General features: G+C 43.6%; 1 protein-coding gene across 3 annotated transcripts in view; it reads right to left on the reverse strand.

The window, feature by feature from the left end:
• The window catches only part of SCAF8 (SR-related CTD associated factor 8), a 2093867-nt gene that overhangs the window by 1093761 nt on the left and 979297 nt on the right, over positions 1-20809 (reverse strand). For all 3 annotated transcript variants that reach the window (XR_011268119.1, XM_069607748.1, XM_069607747.1), the window contains exon 18: positions 6685-6826. Coding sequence is in view for 2 of the 3 variants with exons in the window: in XM_069607748.1 (XP_069463849.1) it covers positions 6685-6826 (142 nt within the window). In the remaining variant the exon portion in view is untranslated. The remainder of the gene's footprint in view (positions 1-6684; positions 6827-20809) is intronic.

Consider the following 20809-nt stretch of genomic DNA (forward strand, 5'->3'; position numbering starts at 1 on the left):
ATCTTACTCACCTAGGACAGTAGAAGACCCAAGAAAAAATAAGCAAACGAGAAATGGCAAAAAAGGAGTCCACCATTATAGCAGATTGGTGACCCTCCTGTGCATTAACACTGCTGATTTGACAGCCTGCGAGTAATAATGACCAAAAGTAGTTTAACTGCCACCAGCCATTCAAGTTAACATGCAATTATAACAACCATTTTACCAGGTAAGTGAGAAAGGGGATACAGTGCATCTCCCCAGCACACCTCTTAAGGTGTGGTTTGCTGGCTCACTATATAAAAGTAAAGGGGATGGAAATCCCACTTTACATCTTGGGAACAGTATTTCACCCAATCGGTGAGGGACATTAAAAAGGGAAGCCCAAAGGGGCAACCCAACCTAAGGCCAAAAGTTATAGGCAACTATAAATCCATACACATACTATGGAGGGACATAAAAAGTTCACCCAAAAATAAAATATATAAGATTGGGTGAGAGGGGAGAAAGATTCCCACTCACCTAACGACAATGGAAAAATAATCAAATCCAGCAAAAACTTCTGGGGTTGACACAGGTCAGGAAGATTCATCATAGTTGTGAAAATCTTACCTAACATCCAAGTATGCCAATCAATGCATGGGCTGGTGGGAAGAAACTGTAGCATGGTCAACACGATAGGACAATATCCTGAACCAAATAATAACATGGTTTTGTTTTTAAAGAGGATTTACTTTTAATATGAAATGGTTCAAGATTAGAGATTATTTTAATATGTAACATGTTTAAACAACCATGAAATGAACGTTGAATTAACCTTCACTACTGGTGTGTATTTCTGTAATTTTATCTGTCAAATTAAAGATAATCAACGTATTAGCCGACTACAAAGAAAACTTGCCAATTCAGTTCTACATCTGAGGAGCCATCATCCCAGCACTTCAATTAATAGCAATCCATTTGGGGAGTTTGTCAGGGATAAAAGCAACTGATCTACTGAGTATGATTTTGTTATGGAAGCTAAAACTATAAGTGAACGGTTCATGGCTAGAGGATATCCTCCATATTTGGTTACCAATGCCTTTGATAAAAACCAAATCCAGAAAATGAAGTGATTTACTGAAAAAGCACTCTAAATAGATATAGATTGATGGTGCTAATACCATACCATATATTAATAATTATAATATACAGGCTAAGAACATCAGAAAAATATTTTTGAAGCATTTGTCGATTCGGTGTAGTCAGTGCTCCAGGTAAGATTTTGAGGAGAGTATTTTAATCCATATTTTTAAACTGAGCATAAATGCACTTTCAAGGGAGAAAAAAGTATGACACATCCAGCCGACACTGTCAAAAAGTTAACTGTATGGAAAAGAGTCATGCATCAGCAGTCCACATTGTGACTGAAATCAAGTTTCTCACACACTTAACAGATAAAACAGAGAATGCAGTAGCACCCTCTCACCAAAGGAACAGATGTGCTCCAACACTGAGCTTCCCTTGCATGCACACAATCTCATGGTCAAATGTTGGCTGGATACTTAATTTACATATTACTGAAGGATGTAAGGCTATCAACTGAGGCAATACTAAAAACAGTGCTAATAGGTTGAAGGAAGCCTGCATGAAGTAATACATACAGTTAAATACCTATCTGGATTTCCTCTACAGGGACACATCTTGCTTAGTTTCTGTTTCAGTTACAAATGAAACCATTACATTTTTGTGTTTTGTAATAGCGCTTGCACTGGCTGGAGTGTAAGGTTTTGAATGTTAGAATTGTTGTGCTGTACACTCTGCAATTGGGGTAATGACAATCACTCAAGTGTGAGTGTTGGGACAGTTTTTCTGAAGTTCAACGAAGGGCTTCATAAAACCATACCAGTGAGGAAGTACAAAACTGCACTCTTATAAGGCTGTACCACCTGAGTATTTGGTAGCATAGACAGAGCAGCCAGGCTTCATCTTAGGAAGGACAGAGGGCTGCAGGAAAGTAAAAAACATATACAATACAAATGGCTCAAAAGAATAATTTATACCTAGAGAAGTATTGTACAGAAAAGGTTAATTATAAATACAAGTAGGACAAGTTAAACCGTGGTGGGTAAGAACATCGTCATAGAATCATAAACACAGTATAAAAACAACACAATGCTTTAGGTACACATATCTTGTTCAGAATAACTAACAGTACTTCTAGGTAAGTCTGTCCCAATTATACATATTATAATAAAACACACTTATTCAGGGCGAGTAAAACCACAAGTTAGTAGACCCTGACTGTCATGCAGTGACACTCCGTTAAGAAATCACTTAGTAAACCAACCCAGTCACCAGGATACTGTTCTGAATAGTGAAAAACAAAGTCATGGAACAATATGAACCTATAACTACATTCTAGAAAACCCTCAGTTATACCTGGTGAGTAAGACCTAATGTGGAAATAAACTATTACAGTTGCTTTTAAGCTCAGTGGAGACTAAGGTAAGCAATAACTTTACACTATTTTAGGATTGCACAAAGCAGACCAAAGTCAGCTAAACCCATAATACATTTATTCAGAATGGCACACAGCTATTCAAAGAAGGTAAAACCCAAGGCAGACTTATTCTAGACAGGCTATATAGCGGGTCAGGGGACGCAAAACCCAATTGGTTAACGTATACAAACATTCTCTGGGTTGCATGTGTTAATATCCCCTCAAACATATTGCCATTTTTTGCGGCGATATTAAGGCATGGAACCTGCGGGGGACATCCATGCATTATTTTGAAAGGGGCGGGGGACAACTTGTATCCCCCACTCCCAAAACCCCCCAAAATTATCCCCCCCAAAAATATCACCTATGGCCGTTCCACACGACAATATACCCGGCGATATTTTTGTTGGGTATAGTATGTAGTGATACCATTCTCTGAACGGCAATAAAGTGAAGCCAACAGCATTAATTTTGGGAAGAGAAGCATTAAATTCACAGGCAAGTAAATCAACCCTATATACTTTTAGGAATGGCAGAACACATTCTAAAGAAAGTAAGAACTTTTGTAATGTTCATTTTTCAGAGGGACATTTACCAAAGCAACTCTTTCCCAAGTAAGCACTTTTAAATACTTGTTACATTTCAAGGCAAAAGGCCCACACTTTACAAGTACTTCCCTATTCTTGAAGCATGAGTGTTTTCAGAGGCAGGAGGGGGTCACTAGTACTCTAGTGGCCAATAGACAGGTCAGTATAGGCACAGATGTAGGAAAAGTCAGAGTGAGTTCCTGAGGAAAGCTGTTCAAACAAGTACGTTTTTTACTTTAGAGCTGCAGAAAGGGTCCAGGGACTTCAGAGAAGACCTGAGTGACCTGGATGATGGAACTCCCAATCACATGGTGATTCGGACCTGCAGCAGGGCCTCACCGGGCAAACCAACGGTCCAGGAGTTGCAGCAGTGGTCCTCTTCAAGCTCGTCTTCGGTTCTTTCGTTCCAGTGGACTCTCCCTTCCAAGCCAAGAGACCTGCCTTTTATTCAGTTCTCTCCCATTCATTCCAGCTTAGCTGTCACTCACCCAGCAGGGTGGCTGTCCTTGCCGGACAGTCAGCCAGCCAATCATGCCAGAGTGCATTTGGGTCTCTTAGGAGAGTAAGTACAAGGAGTTTCGTGCAACTCACTCATTTTCTGCTCACCCCAGACATCTATAGGATTGTCCATGTTTTTTTTTTTTTAATAGGCGTAGCGGCCTGTCTTCTACAGCCGCCTGCCCTCCCCTCCATCCGGTCCCTCCCCTTGTCCTGTGCAACATTGGCACTATCCCAATTGCCGTCAGGCATAGTAATCGTACCTGCCTGTCTTTTGCAGCCGCCTGCCCTCCCCTCCTCCTCCTTTTATCTTAGCACTTACTGTCATCATTTGTCCCTCGACCTCTGATAACAGCTTGTCTGTCTCCCCCCTTGCCTCTGTGTCCTTTCCTCCGACTCCCTCCCCAGCACTACCTTTAATTGTCGTTGACCTTTTTAGTCAGTCACTTGATCTGTTCCCCTCCTTACCTTTCTCTCCCCTCCTTTTGCCATTCATGCACTGCAACAATTGTCATCAGACATAGTAATGTTACTGCTAGTCTTGTCTCCTTTTTTTCATTCCTCTCCCTTATTGTTCCATGCACTTATACCATTTGATATGATATGTTTATTTTTCACATTCAAGAACCTGTAAGAATGTAATTGCATTCTGCCATGTTCCCTCCCTCCTTTAAGCACTTTGTTTATTTGTATAGCACCTATACAAAATGTATTTCAATCAAATCAAAATCAATTAGATGTCGGACTATATGCACAGCATGTGATTCTAAGCAGATTCAAAAGCATCAGAAATGTAATCTATTATTAGTGTTGTGTGATACTTCTACCTGTCCCTGCCATAATATAGGTTGGCCTTCTATACATCGGTCCAGCAGGCCAGAGTACAGAAAATCAGTCCCAACAACGGTGCAACTGCTAGGGTCTACTACCCTTGTATTAAAGAAAGTAATCAAAGTAACTAATTTTATTTGTACTCCCCATGAATAGGTGTGGCCTACACTAAATGGGTATGAAAGGTGTCACTTCCCTAGAATGACTATTAGCTTTTCTAAACAAGGTCTATACTTTGGTATGTGTATTTTAAAGCATAGTGTTGCGTTTTTATAATGTGTTTATATGATCGGTAATAGTACTTATTTACCCAAGATTTACCTTGTTCTACCTGTATTTAAATAAACCCTTTATTTTTACAATAGTGTTTCTTTGGACCATATGTACACTACAATGTCTTTGTACTGATTCTACAGCCCTCTCTCCCTCCTAAAATAAGCCTGGCTGCTTGGTCTACGCTACCATATACTCAGGTGGTACAGCCTTATAACTTAGAGTGGAGTCTGGTACTGTCTCAGTTGAATGGTTTTACTAAGACCTTAGTTGGACTTCAGAAAACCTGTCCTCACACCAGGCATGCACCAGCTTTCAAGCGTGTACTGCCATGGGCTCATCAGGATGCCTACTTTTCCCCTCATGCCTAATAATCCTGAGGAATTAGCTACCAGATATCCCCCAGTCCCCCTGCCCTTTTTTTTTTTAACTATTTGCACTATTTTTAATATGGTAGATAACCGGCTTGAAATGTTCCCTGGCATCTTAATCCAAGTCTACTGCGGTCTCTAGAATATAAGGGACCCTAATTATCCATCCTTTTGACCGCAATGTAAAAATATGTACGCAATACTAAAAAGAACAATAAAAAATCATTGCATGATTGGGGAAGTATTACCAAAGGCCCGGCAATCCAGTTGGTTGGGGAGAACAATGTGAAGACAAATAACTCATATTCCACAGTGCCTGCATCTTTATCCAGAAAGTGTGCTATACAGGGCTGATCATGGGATTCTTAAAGGGATATGGCCCCTCAAAGGTTGGGTTGACCAGATGTTAGAGGACCTAAGTTGGTCTTAGTTGGGCCAGTATGCCCTGCCCTTTCCTTAAAACTGAACCTAGTGCTATATGAACTCTGCAGTCTATGGAGAAAACCACAACTAAAAACTCCACCCATTGGTCATCAAACTCAAAACAGTTTAGTTCTAAACTTCATAGAAGGAATCTTCACCACATTCTAAACTCCCTCTTCTACCAAACTACACACCCTGTCATATATAATGAGACAAAAAAATGCTAACAGTCTTGCAGCGCTGTCATTGGTTGATCTTTTGCTCTTCCAAATGTCACTGCCACACACACCACAGATCTATACCAGTTTTCTTCTGACCAGCACTAAAAACCTCAATTTTGGAACCTGCCTTCCTCTATTCCACCAATACCCTAAGCCTCTGCTGTTCATGTAGAGCCACAAAGTAAAGCTGCCAAAATGGCAGGAGTTGCAAGACAATTTTAGATTACATGACACGCACCTAGATACAAGATATTATGAAGCACTGCTATCCTTTTTGAGGGGGAAAAGGAAAGACCAGTAAAGAGAGATGGAGGAAAGATGTCCGAGTTAAGAACTGCAAGACCGAAAAAGACAGAAAACAAGCCTATTCCTGAATTTAGCTGACGCAAGTTACCAAAGCAGATAGGACTGCCCATCCAGTCCCGGGAGGATAGCTCAGCGGCAACGTGCGCGCCTTGAAAGCAAGATGCCTTGAAAGCAAGATGACACGAAGCAACACAGGTTCGATCCCCGGGTCCGCGCTTAGAAACCTCTGGTTGTTTAAGCGCGTTATAAATATGCAACTAAGAAGCACAAAAAAACAATTCTGCAACTAAAAAACAAACATTCTGTAACAGCGACGCGATGCCCACGGGCTGTGTGAGCGCTTTAAAAATGTAAAATAAATAAAAATCCATCCTACACTTCAAGAAACGTTAATTAATGCTCAAACTCTAAAGTCCTGGCCACAAACTCTCACCCCACAACTTTCACCCATCCCCCTCTGCTACAGCAGCATACATATTTGTAATACACTTGGTACATTCCCTATGTACAGTGCGCTGATGCTTCTCCAACTAGGTTGGTGCTTTATACATCACAAACATGTATAAATGACTGTACAATTAAAGCAATATGTCAACATTTCAGAATCTCATGACAGGATTTTTAAATGGCAATATTTCAAGAACCGACTAAGGAATATACCTCTGTCTAAGCAACCCATAATTTACACACCATACCAAAAATAGAATACTTACCAGGAGGTGGTTGTGTAGGGTCAAATGTTGGACGTAGGAATGGAGGGGGTGGCATCACATAACCTGGAGGAGGGACCGACATGGGAAGCGGGAACACTGGTGGGATCAAATTAACAGCAGGTACAGCTGGAGCTAAAGGCATCTGTAGCAGAAAGAAAAAAACAAGCTTTTCTACTGGCATTACAATATTAGTGCCATTTCTATTAAAGCAGAAGCCTCATTAATACTGGTGCTAGAAAACTCGCAGAGAAACATGCTGCCTTTACACAGCAGAAGCTTAGGGTTTGAAATTGTACATGAGACTTAAAATGCACACCAGCTCTAAATGAACACTTCAATATCTAGATAGTGCATACTGTTTTAGATATGCAGCGTTAACAATTGTTAGTCCTATAATGTATCTGGCAGGTGTTACTGGAAGGAAGTAATGTGCACTCTGGAAAGGAGTAATCACTTTGAGGTTAAAATATTGTTTTTTATACACTATAATAAATTACTGCATTTCATAAAGATACAGTTTTGCATAGGTCTTCATGAATTATATTATAAATGACTACCAGAATAATGAGGCACAATATTGGTTTACTTACAAGGGTCTATCAGTTAGCACCGAGACCATAATATGAAATCTTATGTTTTACTATAATACACTACTTTATTCATATTGGTTTTAGATTTTGTTTGAATGCCTCCATTTGGCAACCACATGTTATGGGAACTTTAAAAACAGCACAAGCCTCCCATAAAAAGAAATCCAGATGAGTCACATGAACAAACGATTGGTAGAAACATATGGTATATGCAAATGTGAAATATAGGGACTACTATGATATTGCATTAGGTGTACAAGGTGAATTCATTACAAGGGTTTAAAGGACTTTAAAATGTGGGAGATATTTCACTTGATGACACGTGTACATATGCAATTTTGTTGTTCGATATAGTAAATTCAGCATACCAAAAACATGTAGGTCTATTTTTGGTAAAAAAAGAATTACAAGCGTTGAATAAGGAAGAAGCTAGTGTAGACAGCATGTAAACATACATGGAACCGATTACAGTTCCGCTGCGTCGATGTCAAATGTTTTTACTATACTAAAAAAATGTGTTTAACACTCATGTCAACCACTAGAAGGAAGACTGCAAAACAAATTAATCGTACATGGTCACAAGCTGATATTTGATTTGGTAAAGTTTACAGAACATTTTGTAGGTGTCCAGTGAAAAGATAGGTACCAAAAAGGCCATTTTCAAAAAAAATTGCGGCATTAAGGTTAACACAACTGAGGTAGCCCATAAGCTTGTAGGATGTTCAATCACTCCAAGGTCAAGCATCTTGTTGACATCCTCCTTTATGAAAAACTTTCCACTAATCTGACAATGCAGCAACAGCAGGAGTGCAGATTTGTTAACTCACTTTGCCCCTCTGTTCGCACCAACACCAGGCTTGACCGCTTGGGGCCAACATGATATTGACACTGGTGATAGTGTACCTGTTAAAAGCTGGGGCTCCAGGATGTCAGATTATGTGAGGAATGACAAAAGAGGAAGTCAACAAGATGTTTGACCGTTGAGTGATTGAACATTCCACATGTCCATGGGCTAGCCAGTTGTGTTAGTACCAAAGGCAGGAACATAGATTCTGTGTGGACTATAGAGCATTAAATGCAGTTACCAATCCAATGGCCCATCCCTCGCCAAGGACAGATGAACTGGTGGATAAGCTGGGCTCAGCCAAATTGCTTAGTACTTTTGACCTGACAAGGGGTTATTGGCAGATTGCCATGACTGACCATGCCAAGGAAAACACTGCATTCCTCACTCCAGAAGGCTACCAGTTTAAAGACATGCCCTTTGATTTAAGGAATGCACCTGCCACATTCCAGAGAATGGTTAACTATGTTCAGAATGGGTTACAGAACTTCTGCATGGCATACTTGGATAAGATTGCAGCATTCAGCCATACCTGGGAAGAACATCGACAACCTGGAGCCGTTTTTCTGAAGTCCAACTAAGTGCTTAGAAAAACAATACAACTGATACATTAATGTATATTTGTACCGTGCACTATCACCACTTGAGTGGTCCCCAGGTGGCTCTGAAAAAAGCGAGGAGGGGAGTGAGTTAGTGGGAATAAGCTGGAAAAGGACAAGAGAGCAGTGATGTGCTGTTGGCAGCCTTAGCACGGTGGGTCTGTTGACTGGGTTTGGGGTGTTTTACGGTCGGTAGTTGTTGTGTGCTGTTGTGCAAGTCTAGGTGTGGTTTGTTTTGTTATTGCAGTGTAGTGAAGTTTGTGCAGATTTCTGTGTTTTAGGCTTGTGGTTGTGTTTGGTTAGAGTTTGAGAGGTGTATGCAGAGGGGTGAAATAGTTAGTAGATTGGTTAGTTGGCATTGTTCTTCTAATTATGTCTAGGTGAGATGCTTGCTATCATTCACTTATTCCATCTGAGTGTGGTGCTTGCAGATTTTCAATATTCTGTCTCGAAGCGAGGCAGGCTAGTGATCACAAATCCATCCATGTGTGGCACTTGTTATCATTCGCATTTCATTTTAAGTGTGGCGCATGCTAACATTCCTAATCCCATCTAGATGCGACGCAGGCCAAGGTTAAGAATTCCATCCAAGTGTGGCACGTGCTAACCTCCACAATGCCGTCTAGATGTGACGCGGGCTAGATTAAGCATTCCCTCCGAGTGTGGCACATGCTAACATTCACATTTCTATCTAGATGCGACGCAGGACAAGGTTAAGAAATCCATCCAAGTGCGGCACGTGTTAACATGCACAATATTGTCTAGATGCAATGCAGGCCAAGGTTAAGAGATCCCTCTGAGTGTGGCACACGCTAACATTCACATTTCTACCTAGATGCGACGCATGCTAAGGTTAAGAGTTCCCTCTGAGTGTGGCACACGCTAACATTGGCAGGTAAGTTAGTATGTACTGAACAGCAACATTTACAGTGGTTACAAGTCTCTCTATGTATGCATTATGTCAGTCTAAGTTATGGGAAGGTAAGGTAGAGTGGCAGGGGCTTTCCGGAGTGGAGTAATTGCTCTACACCCCACCCATGCCACACTCACAGTTTTTGTTGGTGTCTGTTGACTGCTGTATTCCTTGGCTGCCCCTGCAGACACCTGCAGAAACACTCTGGAGCCGCTAATGTAGGAGCTGCCCTTTGCCTTGGGCCCTTAGTCGAAGGGGCTACCGGGCAGAGGGCTGCCCTGGAGAGGTCCCTTATGACCTTGATGAACAGCCAATCACAGGCGGTGGGCGGGCCGAGAGGAGGGAGGCCTTTGGAAGTGGAAACACACGGAAGGGGAGAGGGGTGCAGACGAGGCCCAGGGCCCCTAAGCAGGCCCGAAAAAACCGGAAAGAGGCCCAGGAAGGTCAGCTCTCAAGTCTCCTCACCTGGCAGCACCTCGATGTAAAAGGTGCTCTGGGGGCTGCAGCTGCAACTAGGCTCACAGGATGCTGTTGGAATTCGCTAAGATCCAAATATAAATTGTCTATCCAGCATATCTCAGGAAGACTCCACTCCCTGCCACCTTATCTGCAGGTTTCGTCTAAACATTCTACCGACAGGACAAGTGCTACAAAAACAAGTGTTGAGAAATGTCATCGCCCCATGCCGGTACTGTGTAAAAAAAAAGACGCCATTGAATCACTATTCCACGTGACGGTTGAATGTAAAGGTCTTAGAGATTTAGGAACCAAATATCTTGCCACTCTGGTTAATGAAGTCCTTTTCTAGAAAAAAGTGGTACACCAAACCCCTTACTAACACAAATGCACAACCTGGCAGACAACTGGAGGCTGGTGTCCAGATTATATAGCTCAATAACAGAGGGGCCAAACCCCTAGAGTACACTGCTGAAGGAGAAATGGGGAAAATATATATAGGCACCGCGACATTACGGAAAAAGAGTGGGAGAGGATACTGATATTCCCTAAATAAGTGTCCAGGAACTCCCGCTTCAGGTTGATTCAGCTGAATGTTCTGTACTGCACATACATGACCCCGCACAAAATAGCCACATTCAGCAATAATGCCAGATCCATATGTCCCTGTTGTGCACTGGGTGCTGCGGGACTGCACACGAGTGCGAAAGATCTGGGTAGAGATAGAACAGGCTTGCAGGAAGGCTGGGATAGTGAGATATGAATGGACTCCGAAATACTGCTTGCTAGGCGTATACCGCAGAAACAGTAAATACAAACTCATGGTCAAGTTCGGCGTGCATACTGGCCAAAAGAACCATCGCAATGGCCTGGAAGTCTGCTAGGGGTCCGCAGTATATTTGCTGGACCTGAGAATTTGAACGTTGGACCGAGGCTGAGACCAGAGTCTGGGAAGTCGCAAGAGGTTCTGGTGTAGATGGGAGGGATAAATGCGCTGAGTGGAAACTGTTGGTCTGGGATGTGTTTCACCAGTCAAACGATAAACCCACTTGAGCGCCACTTGACCCCCCCAACCCCCCCGTTTGTGAATACCAGTCCTTGACTGCTTAAAAATGTTGTACAATGAAAAGGAACTAGGGGGTTACTGTTGATATTCTCATCCTTTTAGGCCCCCCCCATCGCACCCCTTGAGCACAACAATGACGAGCACATAATGTTTGACAAGTGAAGAAAGATAGTCAAAAATTCCACTCTTAGTATAAGGCTGTGCCACCGGAGTATATGGTAGCGTAGATAGAGCAGCCAGGCTTGTCTTAGGAGGGGGAGAGGGATGTACAAAGAACCTTTATTATGCCAAGGGTTCAACAGAAACACTTACAACCAGGGCAATTATTAAAAAAATAAAGGTTTATTATGAATACAGTTAGGTCAAGTCTTGGGGTAAGTATTTTGTCAGAGTCCTAATAGCGCTCGCTAAATTCACTTGCTTACTCAAGCTATTTTTAGGAGGGGCGTGTAACATTTACAGCATGCTCGTCCTTGGTGGCGAGCATTCCCTGAGCATAATTGTTTTTACTTTTTTAAGTGCCCACTAGATGGCAGAAGAAAATTCAGAACAATTGCTAATCAACAATTGCTAATCAGATTAGGTAGGCCTGAATCTTTGTTTGTGAAGTTACTTGTGTGTGGTGCTTCTTACCCTGAGCTCAGCTGAGATCAGTGCCACTGAAGCACTGGATCAAAGCCAGCTGAGCACTATTGACCCTTTTGACCTTTATGTCCAGAATGTTTTCAGCTGAGGTAGTGGAGCGAGGAGCAGATGATGGTAGGTGTCCGATATTTAGGGGGCCGCTGAATTTCTGTGCACGGACTGTGGGCAATGATGCTTTTGGAGTTGATAAAAGTAGGTTTGCTAGTTCTGACTGTTTTGGCAGGGTGAAATGGTCTAAAACCTCATATGAATTTAAAAAACACCTTCCCTTCATCAGCTACTTTCACAGACAGCTGGACAAGCAGGCCTCATGAGTGGAAGCTTCACTCTTTAAGATCATACACACCCATGCTGCAGTTACTTCTTTCACACACTACAGGTATAGCCAATGTCCGCAAAGCAACTTTATTTTACACTGTCAGTACAGCGTAGGCATCCGCATGTTTAGGTCCCTTTTCATAGAGTGGTGGATGTACATGCCAACAAAAGCATCGGCTGGATGAGGCAGCAGGCCATTTCAAAGCAGATCGCATATCCCCATCCACATGTGTCAGAATGATTGCCACTTTGAAAAGATGGGCGCATTTATATGTGCAAACCCAGTTTGACTACCTTGTAGATGTTGGTCATTGCCATTTTCCTATTTTGAGTGGCTCTCTCAGTTGACTATCTCTAGTTAGACACTATTTATTCCTTCCCCCACCCCTTTCTTGTTTCCAGTCTGGCTACTGCTCCACCGTCTATTCCTGTATTCCCAGTGTAGAACTGTCCCCATCTCTGTCCTTGCTCAGACGCAAGCATCCCTGGCTCACTATATCCTCTCTCCTTATAGTCCCAGTTACCCTCTTACCTTGTTCCTGCTCCCTCTCTAGACCTAGTTATGCTCTTCCATTGTTCCCCTCTCGTCCAAGCTACTCTCTTCCCTTGTGTTCACGCTCTCATTCCAAGTACATTCCTCCATTGTGTTCTCTCTCCGACGATTGCTAGTCTAGCCCAGTCATCTGGTTCTTCGCATTTATACTAGTCTACATCTTTCAATGAGTGAATGCTCAGTCTGTCCTCCACCTGCATTCTCAATCTTTAATTCCTCTTTCTCTCTAACCTGTTTAACCTGTAGTCCCCATCACTCTCCATTTCCCCTTCTTAGCCTCACCCCCATCATGTATCCCTTTTCCCCATGCCCTTTCACCCTCAGTCCAATCCATCGCTGTCCCCTCTCATGATCTGTCTGTGCTACCTATTTCCACTTTCCCTTTGTCCACATCCACCCTCTTTTCCTTTCCCTCATTCTCCTACAGTACCTACCCCCCTCATCTAATTTCCCACTCCACGGTTCTTGTTCTCTGGCCACCTCTCCTCTGCCTCACCTCTATGCTTACTGCACAAAGATGGATCTACGCACTTATTAATATAGATTTGCAGCTTTGCTCATTGGCAGCCCCTGCAAGCAGGTAGCCTTGCGCATTATCTGCCCCAATAAATTCATAGTGCCGCAAACTACCAGACTTCATTCCAATTCTGTTGGCTGTTCACCAATCTGGCTTCAGAGCTGCCAGAAGCATGGATACTGCTCTCCTGAACATTTGTGAAGATCTACTCTCCAGCCTTGACTAACATTGCCTCTGTCTTCATCCGCCTCGATCTATCTTCTGCCTTCGACACGGTCAACCATACCATCCTGATCAACTGTCTCCATGATAACCTGGGTATCACTGATCAGGCTCTGGCCTGGCTGACCCCTTTCCTCTCTGATCGACCCTCCCAGGTCCAACTTGGGTCCTTCCTATCATCCATCTTCCTCAATACCTGTGGTGTTCCCCAGGGGTCTAACCTCTCGCCCTGGCTTGTCAACCAATACCCGGCAACTCTCGGCCACTGCATTGCCATTTTCTGCTCAAATTTCTAGTGCTACACTGACAACTCATTTTCAGGCTGCCCTCGGCAACCTCCTCTCCCTCATCTCCGATTGCCTAACTGCCATTCAAGATTGGTGTGCCGCCAATGATCTTTTAATGCCAGCAAGACTAAGACCCTCCTCATCGGCACACCTTCACCATCCTTTTCCCTCACTCTCTGGCCGGCCTCCCATGGCCCTCCTCCTACCCCCATCTGTGAGGCCAAGAACCTCTGGGTCATCTTTGACTCCACACTTTCCTTCTCCACCCACATCTCGGATGTCTCTAAAAAGTCAAACTTCCTACTGCACCAGCTCAGAGGTACTCCGCATTTCCTCTCCCCTTCCCCCAGAATCTCATGGTCTCCCAAGCTCTGGTTCTCTCTAGGTTGGACTATTGTAACAGCCTCTTTGTATTTGTATTTATTTTGTTTATATAGCGCTTTACACCAAAGTGCTGAAAATTGTAACAACTTGATACATATGACATAACAGTAGAAGCAAACTACAATTATGAATCAGTCCAACAAAATAGTAAGAAGAGCAATTAAACTGAAGGGAAGAGGGAGAGTAGTGCAGTGGGACTGAGAGGGAGGGGTGAGGAGGAGAAGGAGGAGGGAAACGGAAGGGGAAAAGGGGTGAGAGTGGGGTAGTAGGGGAGGGAGATCAAGGGGAAAAAGATAAAGGAAGGAGGGGGAGCAAGAAGGGGGAAAAGGGTTTCATGGCGGGGAATGGAGCAGGAGAGATTTAAGGGAAGTGCGGAATGGGGAGAAAGTAGGAATAGAGCAGATTGAGAGAGGTAAGGAGTTCCAGTGCAGGGGGGCTAGGAGCTGGAAGGAGCGGAAACGGGAGGGGGCACAAGGGGATGGAGGAACAGTGAGAAGGAAGTGGTCAGCAGAACGAAGGGAGTGGGAGGGAGTGTAGAAAGAGACGAGGGAGGAGAGATAAGGGGGAGCAAGATCATGGAGAGATTTAAAGACCAAACACATAAAATGGAATTTAAGTTGGGAGTGAAAGGGAAGCCAGCCAAGGGAGGAAAGGGAAGCAGAGATGGAGTCACGGGAGGTAAGGAGACAGAGGGTACGGACAGCAGAATGGTAGATAGATTTGAAGGGGGCGAGATGAAAAGTAGGTAGTCCAAAGTGTAAGGAGCAGCAGTAGAAGAGGCGAGAGAAGGTATGGGAGGAGATTAAAAGTTTAGTAGCATGGAAAGTGAGAGAGGAGCGGACTTTGCAAATATAAAAAGAGGTGGTAGCAACAGGCACGAGGTGAGAGATATGGTGGGAAAAAGAGAGGAGTCAAAGTGAATGCCTACGTTGCGGGCGTGGGCCGAGATAGGGAGATTAGAAGGGAGGAAAGTGAATGAAAGGTGGAGGAGAGGGAGGGGGAAGAAAGGTGGAGGAGAGGGAGGGGGAAGAAAGGTGGAGGAGAGGGAGGGGGAAGAGAGTTGGAGAGGAATAATACCACTTCAGTCTTGTCAGTGTTTAGGGAAAGAAAGCGGGAAGACATCCAGTTTTTTATGGCAGTAAGACAGGAAGAGAGTTTCAGGTGGAGGTCGGTAGAGAAGGAAGAGAAGGAAAGGAAGAGCTGAGAATCGTCAGCATAGAAATGGTGGGAAATACCGAACGAGGAGATAACAGGGGCAAGGAGGGAGGAGTAGAGTGAGAAAAGGAAAGAGCCAAGCACCAAACCTTGGGGTATGCCGTATTCCAGAGGCTGGGTTGGAGAAGACCGGCCTCCCCAGGAAACAGTAAAAGAGCGGGAGCAGAGGTAAGAGGATAGCCAGTTAAGTACAGAGCCTTTGAATCCAAAGGAAGAAAGTGTTGAGAAGAAGGGGGTGATACAGTGTTGAAGGCAGCAGAGAGGTCAAGAAGAATAAGGACAGAGGATTGCTTAGAGTGTCGCGCAGAGAGGAGGGAGTTAAGGATGTAGGTGATGGCAGTTTCAGGAGTGTGTTTAGGACGCAAGCCAGATTGAGAGGGGGTAAGAGATTGGTGACAAAGGTTGAGAGCTGAAAGTAGGCGAAGCACTAGAGTAAGTTAGAGAGGAATGGGAGAAGAGAGATAGGACGGAGGTTAGAGGTGAGAAGGGGGATCAGCAGAAGGTTTCTTCAAAATCGGAATGATAGTGGCATGCTTGAAAGCAGAGGGGAAGGTAGTAGCGGAAAGGCAGGTGTTGAAGTTCTTTCCAAATCTACCTGCCTGAGACTCATCCAGAACAGGACTGAGACTGGTCCTTGGCCTCAAGCCCTGGGATCGTACCTCTCCAGCTCTGAAATCCCTCCACTGGCTCCCAGTGGATGCAAGGATTAAATTCAAAACCCTCTGCATCGTCCACAAGGCTTTCTGGGGCCTGGGTCCAAAATACCTTCAGCTATCCTTCCACAAATACCTCCCCTCTCGAACTCTTCGCTCCTCTAACTCCCTCAGGGTCAGTCGTTTTTCAAAGAAACAAGCTGGGCGGGGGCGGGGGGGGGGGGGGGTAGATCTCCATCTTCTGCTGAGGCCTCCCTCTGGAACAGCCTCCCTGCCACTCTCTAAAACTTGAGGAGAACCATCTCCGGATCTGGAAGCACCTCAAGACCTTCCTCTCTTCTTCTGCCTTCGCTCCCCGCCTGATCTGTTCTCTCTTGGCACAGTGCAACAGCCCAGCCTCTGTCCTCTGTGCCCAGGTACCTGCTCACCCTGCCACCCTCCCGCACTACCTCAGGGACAGCACTTGCACTGGGATCTGTATCGGTACCCATACAGCCCCCCACCCCCATTTTCTACCTGCACTTATCAGACCTACCCTGTCTGCTGCCTTAAACCTAGCACTTGCCAATTGTAGGCTGCACTACCACTGTTTGTTGCCTTTATTATTTACTTATTTATTTATTATTTATCGGTTTCTCCTTTGCTTCACACTTTCCACCACTCCCCCTTCCATGCACTTGCACGTTCTCAATGTCACCGAGCCTAGTAAGATCGTTGTTTTGTTCTTCCCTGTTCCCCTCCCTTGCCTTGTCGCGCTCTGAAACACTTGTGTACGAGTGCGATAGAAATAAAACAACAATATCAATACCCTGTAGGCATTGTTGCACATTGAAGGCCTTTGTAAACTTGCAGCTTAGATGTTAGCTGCTTCTGCAGAAGAACCCGGACAAAAGAACCTCCTACAAGCAGGCAGCTGAGCATATTAATCTTTGTGAACTGACAAAAGCAGCTCTGATAAAATTGTGGCTTTGTGCATTAGCAGTCGCCCGGGAACTTTAGTGAGCAGTTCTCAGCAGTTCTCAGACCTGTGCAAGGAGGAGCCAGCGCACTAAACCCGCTTCCTGCCGCAGAGCGGCCGCGGAGCTCAGCAGTCTACGGCAGGAGATGGTGCCGGGAAAACCCCACGACGAAGAAGGTAGGCGACTCCGCAGCCAGAAACACTGCATGGAGGATAATGGACTCGATAATCTGAGTCAGTGGAAAAAAGGTAAGACCTTGTCAGATGAGCCTGTCCCCCGGGAAGGAGCTAAGCAGTCTTGCAGGCTCCTATTCCTCCCCATCTCGACTCATCACAGCCTTGAACGAGGGATCGGTTGAGATTGCTCCCGTTCCCAACCCTAATCCAAGTTTGGAAAAACGAGTGCTCATGGTGGCACTATTAGCAGCCCCTACTGAGCAGGAGCAGGACTCTGTTCTCGGAGAGAAAGAGGAGGGGGGTGATGTGGCGAGGGATGGCCTGGGGCTCTCGGTTCCAAGAGGGTCTTTGAAGTGCCGGGACTTGTGTGGGGTAGACCCTGAGCCGTTGTGCCCTGAATCACAGTTCCACCAAACCTCGCCTGGGGTGGGGGATTAGGAACTAGCTGTTTAAATAAAACATCTCCCCCAATTAAATATTGACCAAGTTCAACCACAAAAAAACGTAGAACAAGAAAAGCTCCTCAACTTGAGGATTGGACTTGGAACAGGACCGCCCAAACGGCAATAACATGACAATAGAAATCGACATCCACCCAAGACATGATCTGGAAAACCTTCATAGCCCGCCTTTACGGACCAACACGAGCAGTCTGCATACCGAAGAGAGTCCAGGGACACCCCAATCCTCCAAGGCATTCTTAAATGGGATAGACTATATTTTGAGCCCGGCGATGAAATAGAAAGATTGAAAGATGCGAAAAACCCGCTCAATTCAACAGACCTGGATGTTCTAAAAGATAATAGAAAGAAGTCTAAACTTAAAATGCCCACTCAAAAGAAAGTGAAATCAAGAGAAAAGACGATGAAACTGATGAAAAAGAATGGCTCGACACAACTAACACACCCAAAGAAAAAAGGACCTTTGGCGAAATTGAGTGACAGGGAGGAAAAAAAAAAAAAAAAAGAAAAAACTGAAATATATAAACATAAATCCAACACTCAAACCTGGCCTAGTAAATCAATCTAAAATTTCCCACTTCTTGTCAAAAAAGTGTTATGAAAAGAACCCTCCCTTGGCAAAGTTATCTGATGCAGGGCGGATGTAATCCCCGGGATTCAGTTGCCAGGTTTAGAAGTTTTCTCTTGGGCTGGTTTATCGTCAGAAGCAAACATCCATCACGACCCCTACCAAGACAAAATGGACGAGTGTGCACCAGGCTGGCAAGACAGTAATAAGCAGACGCTGCCAGCAGCAGAGTTGGCGATCACATCTCTGACTCTTGCGACGGGAACCACTCCATTAAGAAGCGAAACACCCAATGCCCAAGAAGTCCCCCGGGATGGTGTCGAAGATCTCTTAGTGGGAACTAACGCCACACTTAAAGAACATCAGGAAGCGGGACCTGACCCCCCCCCCTCACATTTTGTAGAGCGCAAGAAAATTAAAGGGCAACATCAACTATGGACAACAGGTAGCTTACAAGGCTTTTACAAATGCGGAACATGTAACATGTGCAATTATGCCAAAAATGGATTAAAGGAATGTTTAAAAGCAGATGGCTCAATCCACAAGATAAAAGATTAAATCCACTGTAACTCGAAATTCATAGTGTATGCCATCAAGTGTACATGTGCTAAAACTTACATTGGAAGTACCATCAGACCACTCAAGAAAAGCATATATGAACATATTCGGACAATAAAATTACGTGACATCAGGTATCCCTTGAGAAACACAGACATGAAGACATCTCCATGATCAGATTTTTTGGTATAGAACAAGTAACCCTCTCAAACAGAGGAGGTGACAGGGAAAAACAATTACGCAAAAGGGAAGCATACTGGATTTTCTGTATGGACAGCACTAATACTGGTCTGAACGCAGACCATGAACTTTACCATTTTTTGTAATATATGTTGCATAATCCTATTTCTTTTCAGATATCCATACATATCCAATGATGTATATCCTGCATTTACAGTGAATGTTTAACCACAACTCTTTTTTGCACGTGTAGCACTCATTGATTAAAAGCAGAGCACGTCATGGCAATGACTCCATTCAAAGATGGAGGGTTAAACAAGATCGCGTAAAATGCACGCGATCACGTGATATTAGTCAAGGTAACCTTTTTCATATCAAACATTCATTAAGGGCTCTATAATAAATATTTGTTCTATGTTGTGCCAAAACGTGACAACGGACACATTTTTTGCTCTATTTATTATGACTGCCAAACAATTAGCATTGGCTTCATCATCCGCGGCCCATTAAACCATTCAAAGATGGAGTGGTCAACGAAATCACGTCTTACACGATCACGTGATCGCACGTATGACGCAAAAACAACGTCCTTCATCGCATATAAATAGTGGCCATATTTCATTACTAAAAACAAGCAGTTCCTATATATAATCCAGTTAAAATGTGCCTAAGCAGAAATCCACTTAAGACTTTTTCAGGCACGATCTACTTCCAGAAGCTTTAGCATTTTCACAATAAGATTATTTTTGTGAAACTAATGATAGTTAAATTCCCAATCATTCTAAATCAGTCTTTTCCATTTTAAAAAACAACTTTAAGGGACAGCCAATGACCAGTAATGAAGGAACTTTCCAGCTTACTATAAGTTACACCTATAAATATATTACGAAAAAAATTTCATCCCATGGACAACCAAGAAGTACTTAATTCATGGCTGACAAAGTAAGAACTCTTTCCCATAAATATCACTGTCCAAACATTTAGAGTCTGCATTTCCTAACTTAGTTTTGGATTGAGGAACTGTATAAGGGATACATTACTCACCGTAATCGAATTTCTGATGCTTGTATCTGCTTAGATTCACATGCTGTGCATAGGCCGACATCTAGTGGAAGTTGCAGAGTATTACAGTTTGCTTTTCGAAACTCGAAAATGGGCGTCGACACAGGGTGTGCCAGTAATACTATCCCTAGTGTGACGTCCAGTTTACAAGGTTTAGCTACCTTAATGATCATTATCCGGAGAGTTTCTTTGTAACGGTTAAGCTATATATTGAGAAGATGTAGCACTTCACGTTTTTCTTTACATTTAATCCTCTTTCTCTCTTCTTTTCTTTCTCTCTTCTTGTTCACAACAGTTAAACATTTATAATTACCTCCTGATGAACCACTGAATACAAGTGGGAAAACACGTGTAGAGGACAACAACTATTGTTTTTTTTCCCATTTTGGATATGCACAAGAGCTTCATTTATTTTCAAAAAAATAAAACAAATTAAAGACTTTTTGTGGAGCGCGTATCAAACGGTGTTTGGATTTTTTCTTTGTGCCCCCATCGGAAGAGGATAGAGAAGCTCTAACAGAAAATGTTTGCCTGATTGTACCCAGTTCTCGAGAACGTCAACGCACAGAAAAGAATCAAAAGATGGCTATTACACCTAGTGACATACCACCAAAATCGGCATTAAACAATACGATATTAGCAATAGCTAATGGGTCAATCAACGATAGTCTGATGGAAATCTGTTCAACTGAATCGAGACAGACCCCTTTCCTTTCGCCTCCAAGAAGGCGATCATCATCAAGATTTGTGGAACCCTTATCCAAAGAAACTCCGACAAAAAAACCTGATCTGACGGCATTTATGTCAACCATAACAATTGCGCTAGCCCCTTTTTCAAAATTGTATGAGGCACTGAATGATACCCTAAAGGACCATACATCCCTGTTGGCCAGGATGTA

The sequence above is a fragment of the Ambystoma mexicanum genome, chromosome 4q (genome assembly GCF_040938575.1).
Source record: "Ambystoma mexicanum isolate Mex_15411 chromosome 4q, UKY_AmexF1_1, whole genome shotgun sequence".
NCBI classification, from domain to species: domain Eukaryota; kingdom Metazoa; phylum Chordata; class Amphibia; order Caudata; family Ambystomatidae; genus Ambystoma; species Ambystoma mexicanum.